Source organism: Nicotiana attenuata, unplaced genomic scaffold (genome assembly GCF_001879085.1).
Source record: "Nicotiana attenuata strain UT unplaced genomic scaffold, NIATTr2, whole genome shotgun sequence".
Lineage (NCBI taxonomy): Eukaryota > Viridiplantae > Streptophyta > Magnoliopsida > Solanales > Solanaceae > Nicotiana > Nicotiana attenuata.
The window spans coordinates 44,653-60,431 of NW_017672658.1; the positions used below are offsets into that span (position 1 = coordinate 44,653).

At 36.1% G+C, this 15,779-nt stretch overlaps 2 protein-coding genes across 2 annotated transcripts in view; both read left to right on the forward strand.

The window, feature by feature from the left end:
• Positions 1-2,498, forward strand: part of LOC109213993 (probable serine/threonine-protein phosphatase 2A regulatory subunit B'' subunit TON2) — an 11,553-nt gene extending 9,055 nt beyond the window's left edge. The window contains exons 11-12 of the mRNA XM_019377844.1: positions 985-1,177; positions 1,924-2,498. Coding sequence (XP_019233389.1) covers positions 985-1,177; positions 1,924-2,164 — 434 coding nt within the window. The 3' untranslated portion in view covers positions 2,165-2,498. The remainder of the gene's footprint in view (positions 1-984; positions 1,178-1,923) is intronic.
• Positions 2,499-7,597: 5,099 nt separating this feature from the next.
• LOC109213995 (proline-rich receptor-like protein kinase PERK3) lies at positions 7,598-10,818 on the forward strand. The gene is made up of 7 exons (XM_019377848.1): positions 7,598-8,877; positions 8,982-9,190; positions 9,421-9,547; positions 9,622-9,693; positions 9,767-9,950; positions 10,039-10,171; positions 10,249-10,818. Exons 1-7 carry the CDS (start codon positions 8,727-8,729, stop codon positions 10,495-10,497), a joined length of 1,125 nt encoding a protein of 374 aa, XP_019233393.1. The 5' UTR covers positions 7,598-8,726; the 3' UTR covers positions 10,498-10,818.
• Positions 10,819-15,779: the final 4,961 nt, after the last annotated feature.

Here is a 15,779-nt window from a genome sequence, read left to right on the forward strand (position 1 = left end):
GTCACCATGGGACATAGGCTCCAAGATGGGTGAGCTGTCTTACCAAGGGGGTTCCTTGCCAATTGCCACTGTCATGGTAATCCAATCCTTCAAAGGACAGTGGGCATAGGCTCCAGGATGGGTGAGCTGTCTCACCTAGGGAGATCCCTGCCAGTTGCTGCTGTCATGGTACCCCAATCTGGCACCACTATCAAGGGTCTTGAGTCTATTTCTCCAATTTATTGTCAATATTGCAAGACAGGATTAGCACTGGTCAAGCAGTTGATTATGTTCTCATATATCCTATAGGCACTACCAATAGTCTTATCTTGCTGCCATCATCGAAGTCCTACTATTGCCTCATTGCTAGAAACAGTTCTCGCACTACCTGTTGAGTTGTTACCTGCAATCTGGGAACACCTCAAATTTTTAGGCACCATAAATAATTTGGACACATTGCATCTTAATGATGAATAAGATTAATATGGAATCTAAACACTACGAACATTACCTCCATCATCAGTATAGTTGCCCACTTGATTGCTGCAATCTTTCCCTCCATAGATCATGTTTACAGTATCTACAGCCCAGGCTCCAGAACAGACCGACATCACTCTTCATCTTCTGGATATTAAAGGATTTGGCCCTTTTTGGTATGGATTATCCTGAAGTTTTCCATTTACATGACCTAAAGTTATCCTGCCTTCTCCTTAAAGAAATAACACAAACATTTCAAACGAACTTCAGCCACATCATGTTACTTTTCCACCTTGTCTTGCTGATTGTAACCTGATGCAGCGGACTACCAGAGAAAGCTCTTTCCCCCTTTCATCTGAACTCTCTTGTTATCTCATAAGGTTTTATCTCATACCAATGTGCATTTCTCATTTTTACAGTCGGAAGTCATCTGGGTGCTTTTATTTTTAAACCTCCTATAGCTTTTATATAATCCTAGGATTGAATTCGTATGTGTCATGAACTTTTTTTGGTTTGTGTAATTACTAGTTTTTGACGAGCACGTTCGGCGTGGAAAACTTGGAGGCGGCAATGCCCGTGAAATGGATTTTGAAAGCTTTCTTGACTTTGTACTAGCCCTGGAAAACAAGGATGCTCCAGAGGGTTTAACGTATTTGTTCAGGTGTCTTGATCTCAATGGAAGGGGTTTCCTAACTACAGCTGATATTCACACGCTATTCAGGTAAAAGGAACATGTAGTTGTATTTTTTTATGAGGAAATTTTCCCCACCTGTCTAGTCAGTAGTACATAGTTGTTTCGTATTTGTTATTCCAAATTGAGAAAAGGAAAAACGAAATATGGAAGAGAAAGAAGGGATCGCAGTTAAGTTTGAGATGTATCCTGATTCAATCTTCCTAAAAAGAGTTTCTGGGATTTCCTACTTGTGGTTCCGAGATAGTGCTGCAAGTCTCAAATAACCAGATACATAAGCTCATTGAAGTATCAGCCACTCAATAGACTGAAGTGTTTATTTGATTCTATATGGTATATGCTACCACTACTATTTACCACTCCCCTGTACACCAAAAAGGATGTGGATATGAGGACAAGAACTCATGAAAGTTTAGATGGTCTTGGGTTGACCATCTATGTGTTGAATCTCAACCTAGTTATTGAATTCCTTCCAGTGTCCAGATTAAGGCCTATTTGGTATGATGTAATATGTTTTTCCTTAATGAAATTCTTTGTATTTGGTTGTCTAGAACTGAAAATTATGTTTCTGAAAATGGAAACATTCCCCACCTCCACTCTCCATTATATTATATTACACCAACTTTATGTCCGACGAAACACCAAAAATCATTTTACATCATCCCAAATAGGGCCAAGTATTTTATGTCTTACAAGCAGATTTGTTCTTGTATCACTGAGCATTCCACTATAGTGGTCCATTTCTGATATGGAATGTTATTTGTATTAAAAAACAGAGATGTCCATCAAAAATGGATTGAAGGAGGGAACTATGAACTCTGCATCGAGGATGTAAGGGATGAAATATGGGATATGGTGAAGCCGGCTGATGCTTTGAGGATAACACTGGCTGATTTATTGTCATGCAAACAAGGTGGCACCGTCGCAAGCATGCTAATAGACGTGCGTGGTTTCTGGGCCCATGACAACAGGGAAAATCTTCTCCAGGAAGAGGAAGAACCCCAAGAAGAAGGATGAAGGATTCAAAGAGCGAATCATCTGTAATTGCACTAACATCGGATCCTAGTTTGCCGAATAGATTATTCTATGTAGAGAATTTGGCTTTTCTTTAGTGTGTGAATGGGAAGTGGCTAACTATGCTGTGTCATTAGGTAGTCTGTCTTGGATGATGAGAAAACCTCCAACAGGTTTTTTGATATCTTGTGTAGCAAACAGATTTTTGAAATGTGAGATGGATACTGAATCAAAGGTGCATATTGCTTGGTTCCGTGGGCATACCCCATAAAAATTGAGCATGTTTACTAGAAGTCTTTTAATGAAAAGCTATGTCAGGAAAGCTGCTCTCTTTTCATCTCTGCCTTTTGGTTCAAAACTTTGTCTGCATATATGTGGGCTGTGGCCAACTATATTCTGCTTTTCATGAACTTGTTGATTTTTATCAAAGTGAAACTGATTTGCTGCTCGAAACTAAAGTCTAGAATTCTGGTAACTATGATTAGTATCTCTGAATCTGATTGAAGTCAAAAACCAAGTGTGCAAGAGATATGCTAGTTTGTTGTTCAAGGAAGCAATGGGAAGACTTACTATCAGAAAAAGAAAAAGAGAAGGAAAGGAAACACAAAAAAAAAGCTTCACTGAGTACTTTGTTGAGTTTGATTCTAGTTCTTGTCTCATTTGATAAATTTCTTCTGTTTTTGCTAATATTCATTCTACCTCATTCTCCAATTAAAATCTTTAGATCTTCTTTTCATATCTTCTGCATCGAGTAGTTTTCTTTCTAACAAATTTATATCCTGGGTCTTCACCATCATTTTTATCATTTGTGCATCAAAATAGAAGTTTCAGACTTGCCCTTTTCACTTCTCTTTCTCAAATAATTTCTACTAATCAAAACTTTATGATTGAGGTGTAGTTCGTTGATTGAATGAGGCAGAGTCCACTGATCGATTGATAGTGCACGAGACACCCTCTGCTGGTGCCAAAACAAACAAAAAAAAAGAAGCAAAAAATCTATTGTAATTTGTAATGGAGAAGAGACTAAACAAAATAAGAAAGAAAGGACTTAATAGCGATCGATAAGAAAAAACCAAGATAAATATTTCTTGACAGTGAAAATAATAAATGGGACTTAGGACCACTAGAGTTGGTAACCAATTACATTCGACTGCATATACATTATGGTTTTTTTACATAGTACCTTCAGCTTTTAAAACAACTCATATTGGCTGAGAAGAACAATATGTATATACGCGAAACCAAGATTTCAAGCTTATGGGTTCAGAGTTCTAATCGTTTTAAGTTATTGGGTTCTAAATAAATAATTTTTACATATTCACTAGATTTTTTAAGACAGATACAGAGTTCGAACTAAATCTATTGGGTTCAGCCAAACTTGCTTCCCGCACTCTAGTTCCGCCCTGGCCCCTGTATAAAGTACCTTTAGCTTTTAAAACAACACATATTGGCTGAGAAGAATAATATGTATAACCAGAGAAATATCCCTACTAGCTGCAAAAGACACTGACAGCAAATTGATGAGATTTTTAATTTTCCAACATTACTCTCCTCTTTATGGCTACTTTCTTGACCAGAGACTTCTAACTTTTTTCCTCTTTATGGCTAGTTTTTGGGGCCAATTGGTTTTGTACCCCTCTCCAAATTTATTTTTCGTTTTACATCTTCTTCTTTTTTCAGAACATATTTATTTTTACATACAAGAGATTTGAGAAATCATACAAAAGAATAGATATTTGGAGGGTCATTTTCTTTTATTCAAATTGTAAAAAGCTATGACCAACCATTTACCCAGTTACTAACTATTTGCAGCAAGTTCAGTTGAATTGGCAACTTGCAGAATTATACACATTAAGTAGGCGTTTGGACATGAATTCCAAAAAAAAATAAAAAATAAATTTGGAATTCACTAAAATTTCAATTGAAGATGAAGTTGTGTTTGGTTATAATTTTTGCAATATATTTGGATGTCTTTTTTTTCAAAATCATGAAACATGATTTATACTCCACAACTTGTAAAAATATCAAAACCACCCCAATTTGATTATCCTACTTGAAATAAACAATCTCATATTCTGCTTTACTGCAATACACAGAAGATGCAAAATCAACTAGGACTGATGTTCCACCATCTGTCGCCAAAGATGTATTTGCCAAAGATGAAAAACTGACGGGATCATTTTATAATTTTAAAAATATAGGGTAAACTGGTAAAACTAATAACTAGCAAATTCCCATTTTCAATTGATAAAGTGGTGAGAACTAGTTTTTCAAATTTGAAAATGGATTTTCAAAGTAAAAAAGCAAAAAATAGTAAGAATGGGATAACCAAACATTGTTTCAAAACAAATTTTGAAAAAAAGAAAAAATTTTGTATGTCCAAACGGGTTCTAAATTTAAATTCTCAATCTGTATCTAACTAGAGTATGCATACAACTCAGAGGTAGATATAGCTATAGTGGATCTGTTCTCAACTTATGCCCCGTTTGGCCATACATTTTGGTACCGTTTTTTCAAATCTTTTTTGAAAACATTGTTTGTTCATAGATTAATAATCTATTTTTGAAAAATTTCTGAAATTATTTTTTGAAGTTTCCAAAATCTAGTTTAGGGTAGATTTTGGGTGAAACTTGTTCTCCCACTCACAAAACTTCAAATTTTTTTCAAATAAAATGCATGTCCAAACATAATTTCAACTTTCGAAAATTATTTTTCAAAACTACTTCAAAAATTATTTTTTCAAGTTTCAACTAAATCTATGTCCAAACGCTAGCTTAGACATTTTATACATAAGCATAAAACTGTATATGTATATAGCCCCTTCGAAACCCACAACAACAACAACAACAACGGCCCAGTATAATCCACAAGTGGGGTCTGGGGAAGGTAATATGTACGCAGACCTTACCCCTACCCCGAGGGGCAGAGAGGCTGTTTCCAGGAGACCCTCGGCTCAAGAAAGCAACAAGAGACGATATATTAGTACTATCAATTGACTCATAATAAAATAACATAAGCTACATAACATAACATAAAATATCATAAAATAACAAAATAACAGCAATATAAGAAATATAGGAAATACGAAAAAGATGAAAGGTATAATAATATCCAGCAAATAAAGCCCTGCATCAGTAACTGACCAGTAGCATCTTAGGACTAACTCCTAACTGGCTAGTCTCACTTAGTGCGCTGTAGAAATATTCACAACTCCCCCCTACTCTACAACCTTAATGGTCGACCTCTACAATTCCCTGTCAAGGGCCATGTCCTCAGTAATCCTAAGTCGCGCCATGTCCTGCCTGATCACCTCTCCCCAATACTTCTTAGGTCTCCCTCTACCTCTCCTCGTGCCCACCACAACCAGTCGCTCATACCTCCTCACCGGTGCATCAGTGCTCCTCCTATGAATGTGCCCGAACCATCTGAGTCTTGCTTCCCGCATCTTGTCCTCCATGGGGGCCACGCCCACCTTCTCTCGAATATCTTCATTCCTAATCTTATCCATCCTTGTATGCCCGCACATCCACCTCAACATCCTCATCTCTCCTACTTTCATTTTCTGGATGTGTGAGTTCTTAACCGGCCAACACTCAGTCCCATACAACATGGCCGGCCTAACCACTGCTTTATAAAACTTACCTTTTAGTAACGGTGGCACTTTCTTGTCACACAGGATTCCCGACGCTAACCTCCACTTCATCCACCCCACCCCTATACGGTGTGTGACATCCTCGTCGATCTCCCCGATCCCCTGAATAACTGACCCAAGGTACTTGAAACTACCCCTCCTAGGAATGACTTGAGAGTCAAGCCTCACTTCCACTCCCGCTTCCGTCGTCTCAGCCCCAAATTTGCACTCGAGGTATTCCGTCTTCGTCCTGCTCAACCTAAAACCTTTAGACTCGAAACCCACTAACCTAATTAAATCCTAAATCCTTTGTTCTTGACTATAACTGGTATACAACTCCGCTTCCTCTGGAATTGTAAATTTATTGTTTACTTTTAAAAAAAAGATTGTGAATTGAAATAAGCTTTTGTTAGATACAAATTCAAAGATTTAAATTAATTGCGTCACACCTACACCCATTTATAATTTTTGTCAATTGGGAGCAAACTTAATGTAAATGTACATGTTTTAAATTATTCAACCATATATAACAAATTCAAATTAATGAAACTTGGGAATGATTGCACATGCTGTCGACATACTTAGGGAGAGAGCTAACATATAAGATATGGGTTCGGCTGAAACCAATAATTTTTAGTTCAGATCTTAACTCAAATATAAAATGTATACTAAGTATGTACAAATATTAAATTTTGAATTCAATAACTCAAATAGTTAGTGGCATCCGAATTCGTGAACTTCAAATTCTCACTCCGCGTCTGGGCATGTTTACATCCCACCTGTGGGCTTGATATTGTTTTGGAGGATTTCAACCAAGCAAGACTGTGTCTACCAATCCCTTTGTGTTGTACACTGTAGCTCCCGCCCTCTTCCTCCTAAAATAAAAGACAAAAATTCACAAGAATATAACAAAACTTATAAATGAGACAGAGCAAGACAAAAATGGACAGAGAATATTACAGCTCAAGAATCTTCCATACAAGTACCTCTACACCCTTCTAATCTCCAGCCTTTGGGGGTTAAAAAAGAAAAAAGAAAAAAGTTTGGGGGTAAAAAAAGAAAAAAGAAAAAAGAAAAGGTAAATGCCAACAGCTTAACAAGAGGTAAATATAGAGGCGACTTAAACTGATACTGTAAACGGAGAAGTTTTATTGTGTGTCTCACACAACTTACTGGAGATCGGCGCACCTATGTATGAACTTCGAACATACTATGCTGGAACTCCAACACGCGGAAAGTTCCAGCATAATATACTGGAGATTGGAGCACCTATTTATGAACTTCCAGCATATTATGATGGACCGGTATATTATACTGGAACTCCAGTATATTATGCTGGAGTTCCAGTATACATATGCTGGAACTCCATTATAATATGCTGGAGTTCCAGTATACTTATGCTGGAACTCCAGTATATTATGCTGGAGTATTTCCCGGATTTAAACAGTATTTTCGTTCACATTTATCTTTACATGAAAAATGGCTAAATTTCGATTACTTTTAAACTGTGGCTATTTTTGAATGATCACATGTAAATCTAGCTATTTTTTAATTTCTCCCGTAAATACTATACTCACAGACCCCACTTGTGGGCTCCACTAGATTTGTTGTTGTTAGTATGTTCCCTGGAACACTAAATTTATTTAGGTGTAATATAAGAGAAGCCAACAAGCAATTCCAGCAGCAATTTGTGTGTATGCATTTGGGGGTGGGGAATGTCTTATTTGCTCAGCTGTCATGATCTGTAATGACGGGATGTCTCATTCTACCAACAAAAATAATAAACAGACACTCTCTTCTTTCCAGGTCATACAAAGAAAAAGAAAGCAAAAAGGCTGATAGTGTGGATACAAGGAAAAGACTTGGATTGATTTTTTCACCTTTTCTTTTGATTCCCTTTCAATTATTTTGTCTATCCAGTAAAAGTTAGTTTTTTCTTACTGTTCCTAACCTAGTAAAGACAAAAACCTTTTTTACTATCAGTTACAGCTACCTCAGATTGGATGAAAACTTTTCTTCCTTTTTTCCTATTTTGAAAAGTTCCAAGACTTTACTAAAACCACATTTTTATTGGTAATTTCATGGCAAATTTGAGGTTTGTAACTTACACCCTTATCAAGATTTTATCTTAAGGACAGGCCGGACTCGTAGGGGTGTGATGTAAACAGTCTACCCTAATGCAAGCACTAGTGGCTGCTTCCACAACTCGAACCTCTGATCTACAAGTCACACGGAGAAAGATTTTATCTTGGTTATAAGATATTCTTGGGAAATCTTAGATACCTTTATGCCAATTATCTTTCTACACAAGGGAATCAAAAAATACTTGTACAACTGACAAGGTATGTAATCTTAACTGAATTGGTGTAAAAAGAGGACAGAATCTGAGGAAAGCTATAAATATTAAGTCCTCTTTTTCTTATATTTACTTAGTAGCAGGCCAAGGAAAAAAGTGAAGAAAAAAACAAGAGATTCTTTGTTAGTTATATAAAGAGGGGGTTCTTCAACTGTGGTGAGAGCTTCATTTCTTGAATGACATATTGGTATGTGTAAATGCATGGACAAGAAAGTGGGGTACTATGAGAAATTAGCCAATGAGTTGTCTGAATATAAAGGAAATTGGCAGCATTGCTTCCTTACCATAGTTTCTGTTTCCCAAATGGATTCTTGAAATCAACTAATTGACATTTCTCAAAGATTTTGTCATGTCCTTCCTCAGCAATTATTTTTTCTAGTACATAAGTTTCCAATCAAGAGGACCACCACTTTCATCTGATTTTTCATAATGGAGTTCAAGTCGGTACCTTTATATTCATCTTTATGAAAAAAATTCAGCTTTTTCAGCAGTAGTTTTGACTTGAAAGTTTCTTCGTTGGTCCATATTATCAATACAAGTGTCAATTAATGTTCAAATAAGCTGGATGATTTTCTTGGATGGCAAGTTCATTTGCAGCTATAGGAGGAGGAATTGGAGGGGCAGTAGTCCTCTTGGGAGTAATTTTCTTTTTATGCTTTTGCGCGTTTCGCAACAGGAAGAATTCAAATAAGAATTCAGACAGTGCTTCTTCAGATCCATCTGCAGTAGGTAATGTAGAAAAACTATCATCACTAGTTTACAATAGCAATGGAAATGAACTAAAGATTTGCCCTGCTAACTCTACTTTCTGCTAAATGTACTGACCAAAATAGTTACAATGGAGCTGAAAAAGGGAGGACCAAGCCCATCTTTTAAGCAGTTCAGTATGGAAGAGTTGGAGAAAGCCACAAGGAATTTTGATGAGAGCAATCTCATTGGTTGTGGGAGTTTTGGTCTAGTTTTCAAAGGATTGCTTTGTGATGGAACTGTGGTGGCTATAAAAAGGCGTTCGAGGAATCCTAAACAGGAGTTTAATGAAGAGGTATGTAAAGGGGCTGATTGTTTACTAAAGGGAGAGATAACAAGGAATGGCTAACGTACACTATACTTCTCATCTTTTCACTTCACATTTCCTGTTTTAGAAGTAGAGATTAGAACTCCAAGAAACATGCTTAATATCAATTCAATACAAAAGTTGAAGCAATCTAGAAACCATCTAATTCAATTATATATTCAAGTATTGATCACTAAACTTTGCATTTCCAAGAATAGGTGGCTCATTTATCACGAATTCAACACCGCAACCTGGTTAATCTTTTAGGCTACTGCCAAGACAGTGGATACTCAATGCTGGTTTTTGAGTATATGCCAAATGGAAGCATGTGCAATCACTTGTATGGTATGGCTCTATTGAGTAAAGAGCCTTTGATTATATTACTCATTATATATGAAAGCTGATTGGTTCTCTTTCAGATACAGGAAAGGACTCTGCAACAAAGCTAGAATTCAAGCAAAGGTTATCTATTGCTATTGGAACAGCTAAAGGTATTGCTATTGATTCATCCAAGAATGAGAAACAGAAACAAAGTGACTCTAAATTTGTTATTAACTGCAACAGGTTTAAGTCATTTACATGGCCAACGCCCTTCAATAATCCACGGGAACTTTAAAACAGCTAATGTTTTGGTTGATGAGGACTTCAATGCTAAAGTTGCAGACGTGGGGATTCTGAAGCTACTCGAGAAAATTGATGATGCAGGTCCTTCTGGGCTGAGTTCTGTCAATGCTTTTAGAGATCCAGAGTAAATAGCAATTTGCCATTTGAAGTTCCAGAGCAAAAAAACTTGACTTTTAAGCACTTTTTTGATTCGTTTTCTGTTCCGTGTTTAGGATAAACCAAATTGGAATACTGTGTGAGACAAGTGATGTTTACAGCTTTGGAGTATTCGTATTAGAGCTCATAACTGGAAAGGAGGCTTCAAATATAGATGAATTTGGATCAAACCAAAGTATACTTGATTGGGTAAGTTAAAGAAGCAAATTTTCAATATCTGCAGCTATAAACACTTACACTGCATGTTTATGTAAACTTGGCAAAAGGTTGAAAAACAGCTGAGTTCAGACCAGTTAGTGGATCATAGGCTGTTGGGAAGCTTCACGGCGGAGGTAATGAGGGATTTGATCAAGCTAGCGTTGAGATGCATGAGTTTTCCTGGTCGATATAGGCCAACGATGGAAACAGTCATGTTGGATCTTGAAAGGATTCTTGAGAAGGAGCAGATGCACACAACTGTTATGGGAGAAGGTACTTCAATAGTTACTCTTGGGAGTCAATTGTTTACAAACTGAAGCAATGAGACCTAGTCTTGATCTTCCCAAAATCATACAAGATTTTGAAAGCCTGCAAGAAACAACAAGTAAATGTACATTAGCCCTCTACTATCCTGCTTAATTGGCAATCATTTTTTTTAAAGTCCAATAGCCCTGACACGCGTTAAAGGGCATTATTGTTTAATTTGTGATAATTAATATCCTGCTTGATAGAGCTGCAATGCTGGAAAAAAATGAAGTGCAATCTCGTGTTCTTTTTACATTGATGTAATATTTTTGCTAGTTTCAAATATTTATTCTCATGGGATGAACATGGAGCAATTGGTACATTAAAGATGACTACAAGATGTTCAATTCATCAAACAAGTTGACATTTACAAATTTTAAACGCTATGTTGTGCTATACAATTATCCTGGAATATGTTGTGCGAATAATGCAAAGGATAGAGACATGTGTTGTCCATAACAAGAGGCACTCAGTATGAAAATGGTGCAAACAATAAGTTGTTAACACTTGATTCTTGTCTTTAAAATGTTCATAGCAAACAGAGCAAGTGTTCGCCGTCCAGGGGAAAAGGAAAGCGTTCGACCTCCTCTTGGCACAATATATATATATATATAATATATATATATATATNATATATATATATATATATATATATATATAGTAGCGTAGGGACTCACACTCTGCGCCTTATAGGAGGAGGGTAAATAATGAAGAGAAACTTGATCATGTATAAACCGAAGGTGAGAGATTTTAAGGACAATGACGTACGGTAGTTGTAAAGCTTCAGAAATCTGAAATCGCGATGCCAGAAATTGAAGAGTAGCAGATAGAAGCATTGTTGTTCAGCAGCTTTGACACATCAAAAGGAATGACGGTAGAGCAAGTCCGTTTGTCGCAGCCAGAATCGCCGCATTCACAACCATTAAGGAATACATTCAAACTTATTTGGCTAGGCACTGAAATCTCTAACACTTTTGAACTTATGGTTTAAAATGATTCACATATATTGTGTGTGATTATAAATCATTGCATAAAAGTAAATTATTTCTAGATAGAAAAATTAGTCATTCTTTTTCATGGACTAGAAAGTAAATAGGTTCACAAAAAATTAAAATAGAGGGAGTATATTTTTGATCCATTAAATTTACGGAAAAGGGCCTAAACTACCCTTATCGTTTGCTAAATGGTTTAAAAATACCCTCTGTCCATCTATCCGTCCAAAAAAGTACACGACGTTAATTCTATTATTAAAATTACCCCCACGTTTAATGGAAGAACCTGTGGGCCTTCAATTTAATGACATGGCAATTTTTTACTGGACCACGTGGCAGTTTCGGGCCAAAATAACTTATTTTGACCCACTTACCTGATCCGACCCTAAGTTTGTTACATGGGTCATAAAGCTACATTAACCCTACCGATTTTCATTCTTCTTCTCCCAATTAGGATCTTGGCCATCTGAAAAGCTCATATGAGCTTCTGCCCCAAAATTTCCTTTTCCTTTAAACCTTGATTTTGTGTGTAAACATTGTGCCTTTATTAAATTACTTTACAGCTGAATTAAATCACTCACCGAAAAATTCAAAACACTAGCCGGAAAAGCAAATAATTTTGTTAAAGTTATCGGAGAAATTAAAATGGCACCATCGACGAATAGTCTAATTCTATCACTGAAGGTTGTGCTAATATCAATTGGGGCAGTTTCCTTAGCAATGGTATTAAAAGCGTCAATTCCACGGGTTTTTAAGGAATTCCCAACCATTTGGAGTGCCGTTATAGCTTGGCTTAAACCTCTGTTTCTCTTTATTTTTATCAATGGTATAATCATCGTCATCGTTGCCATTTCTTGTTCCTCAAACCATAAGGAGCCCAACTAATCGAGCGATTGATTTCAACTATTGATTACTACTAGAACACCTTCACAGTCAGATCTGATAGCGATTACGCAGTCGGAGCTTCACTCAGTCAAAAGTGAAGCAAAGGAAGTGTTTGAGGCAGCCGCACCTGTGCAGGTGAACAAACTTTTTACCCAGGTGTTTGAAGTTAGAATGGCTCTAGAGCTATAAATGTGAATCCAGTAGATGAAGATGCGAAAGATGAGCCTGTTGACAGTGATGCGATTATGATTTCAAAATTTGTTGTGGCTCCATTGCAGGAAGCTGAAACTGAAATTTATTAGTGTAAATTTTGTCCAATTCTGTTATGTAATTTGTCCAAAGATGGGGTATGATTGGAGAAGAAGAAAGGGGGAGGTCGGATTAGTGAGAATGGGTGTGATAGATTCTACCCATTTTTGTAAATGGGTCGGATAAGGTAAATGGGTTGAAATAATATTCATTTTTTGTTCCAGTTAAAGATTGCCACGTGGCCCAGTTAAAAATTGCCACGTCATTAAATTGAAGGCCCACAGGTTCTTCCGTTAAACGTGGGGGTAATTTTAATAATAGAATTAACGCCGTGTGCTTTTTTGGACGGATAGATGGACGAATGGTATTTATAAACCATTTAGCAAACGAAGGGATAATTTTGGCCCTTTTTCGCTAAATTTATCAAAAGTGAGCACTTTTAATAGATAAAACGGAAAAGGTCCAAATATGTCCGTGAACTATTTGAAATAGGACAAATATGTCCGTCGTTAATAGTTTGGCCCAAATATGCCCAAACCGTCCAATAGTTGTGCAAATTTGCCCTTTTTTAACGGAAACAATATTATTTTCTTTTCTTTTTTTAATTAATTAAAATCAAAATATTTTTTTCCAGTTTTTAGAAAAATATCGCTTTAAAAAAGTGAAAAATGATTTCTAAAACAGTTGTTTTTGTAAAAACTAAAAAAATTTTTCTAAAGCAATGTTTTTGTAAAAACTGAAAAAAACAAATATTTTCTTTTTATCAGTTTTTAGTTTAAAAAAAATTCAGTTTTTTTCCAGTTTTTACCGCTTTAGAAAATTGCTTTTCAGTTTTTTTTCTAGATTTTACAAAAATCATTGTTTTAGAAAATAATTTTTCAGTTTTTTTAAAGCAATTTTTTTTTCGTTTTTTCAATTTTTAGTAAAAATAAATTCAGTTTTTTTTTCCAGTTTTTACAAAAACATTGCTTTAGAAAATTGCTTTTTAGATTTTATTTCTGTTTTTACAAAAACATTGTTTTAGAAAATAATTTTTCAGTTTTTTTAAAGCAATTTTTTTTTGTTTTTTCAATTTTTAGTAAAAATAAATTCAGTTTTTTTTTTTTTAGAAAATCATTGCTTTAGAAAATTGCTTTTTAGATTTTATTTCTGTTACAAAAACATTGTTTTAGAAAATATTTTTAAGTTCTTTTGTAAAAACTGGAAAAAAAATATTTCCGTTTTTTTTCTTCAGTTTTTAGTAAAAAAACTTTTAGAAAAATTGCTTTAGAAAAAAATATTTTGATTTTAATTAATTAAAAAAAGAAAAGAAAAATACTGTTTCCGTTAAAAAAATGGCAAATTTGCACAACTATTGGACGGTTTGGGCATATTTGGGCCAAACTATTAACGACGGGCATATTTGTTCATTTTCAAATAGTTCACGGGCATATTTGGACCTTTTCCGTAGATAAAATAATAGAAACTGAACCTTACAAAAATGCATCACTCTAGAAATAGAGCAAAAATATCTTCCTTTTACTGAGAGCAGAAATGCTCACTTTTGATCAACAATGCAGCTATATATCTTACCTCAAAACACAATATGTGAACTAGGATAAGAATAGGAGGAGCGACAAGTAAGGGGTTTGTTTTGTAAATATAGTTTCTTAGGGGCTTTTAAAATAAGTCATCATAAATTAGCTTTATTCCTTCTAACTGATGTATAACTAACGTTGATTCTACTGTAGGGTTATTTCCTTGGATAAAAAATTATGGGTCATTTCTTTATTTAAAGATTCAAACGTCCCTTTTAATGTACCTTTTAGACGGAAGGGGAGAGAGATTGGTGCAAAACATATATGTATACGGTAAAATCATGTGCCCCGATTTTGTGGGTCCGAAGGCTCACATCGAGGAACAGAAGGTTCGCGTCGAGGAATAGACTCACTATGGACCGAGTTCAAGCCCGAAGGCAGAACACGAGGCTCGAAGATTTAAGTGTTCGAGGAACGTCAGAGCCCAGTGTGACCAACCCCGGGATAATGCCGTTTTGGGTTTGTAACAGAATGAGCAAGATTCCTGCCACGTCCCCAAGATCATGGCGTAAATTCCGGAATAGATTTGTATGAGTTAGTACTAATCCGTACTAGACAGTTAGACAACTGTCCCAATAAGATTCTTTAGTGTAAATAGAAATGTACCTTATTTAGGGTTCCCCTATTATATAAAGGGGACCCCAATCATTTGGAATGATCATCAATCATTGGCAAAAGAATATACTCTCTTACTTTCTTGCTCATTGCTCACCAGAATTGTCCTTTAACTTTATTGTTCTTACTTTATTGTTCTTGACCTATCTCGAGGCCATCTTAGCTCGAGGTCGAGACTGGCTTGCACACTGGTTTGATTTTACTTATTTCTTTCATTTATATGTTAGATTTCTTGGTTATTAGTTAGTGTTGAACTAAATCACATATCTTAAAACCATAAATCAAGTTTAATTGTTACTCGTATTTTTGAGGTAAACAGTTTGGCGCCCACCGTGGGGCTAAAGATAATAGTGGTTATTTCAGTATTGATTCTGATAACGCACGTTATTTTCACACTTGTTCTTGTCAAGAATTTTTGTTCTCAGGTTAAAACATGTCAAACTCGCAAAACGCACCCGTACACAGCGGTGAGGGTCTTGGATTTCAGGGGGAAAACAACATGTAGGGGTCGGTGTACCACCGATTAACCCTAGGGAAGTGCCAAATGTGGAACCAGTCGATGTTAGTTCGCATATTGCTTTGAATACGAATTTAGGCGCAGACCCCAGAGGAAGTGTACGTAGGGAAGCTCGATCTGGTGGCCAAGGAACACAGGGTATAGGAGATGGGGGAGTCAGCCTCCAAGTAATATTTGAGATGCTACAAGCTCAACAAGTTGCTATCGCTCAACTTCAAAGTCAACACAAAACTCCAAGCATAGTCGAACCAGAAAACACTTGACGTACTGAGCCGGTGCTAGAAAGATCAAATGGTAATGGCTCGGGGACTGACCCCACAATTATGAGGATGCTCGAGGAACTCACCAAGAGAATCGAGTCCGGGGAGAAAAAGATTAAGGATGATGACAAAAAAGTGAAGACATACAACTCCCGTGTTGATCAAATACCAGGGGCACCCCTGGTCTTGAAAGGTTTG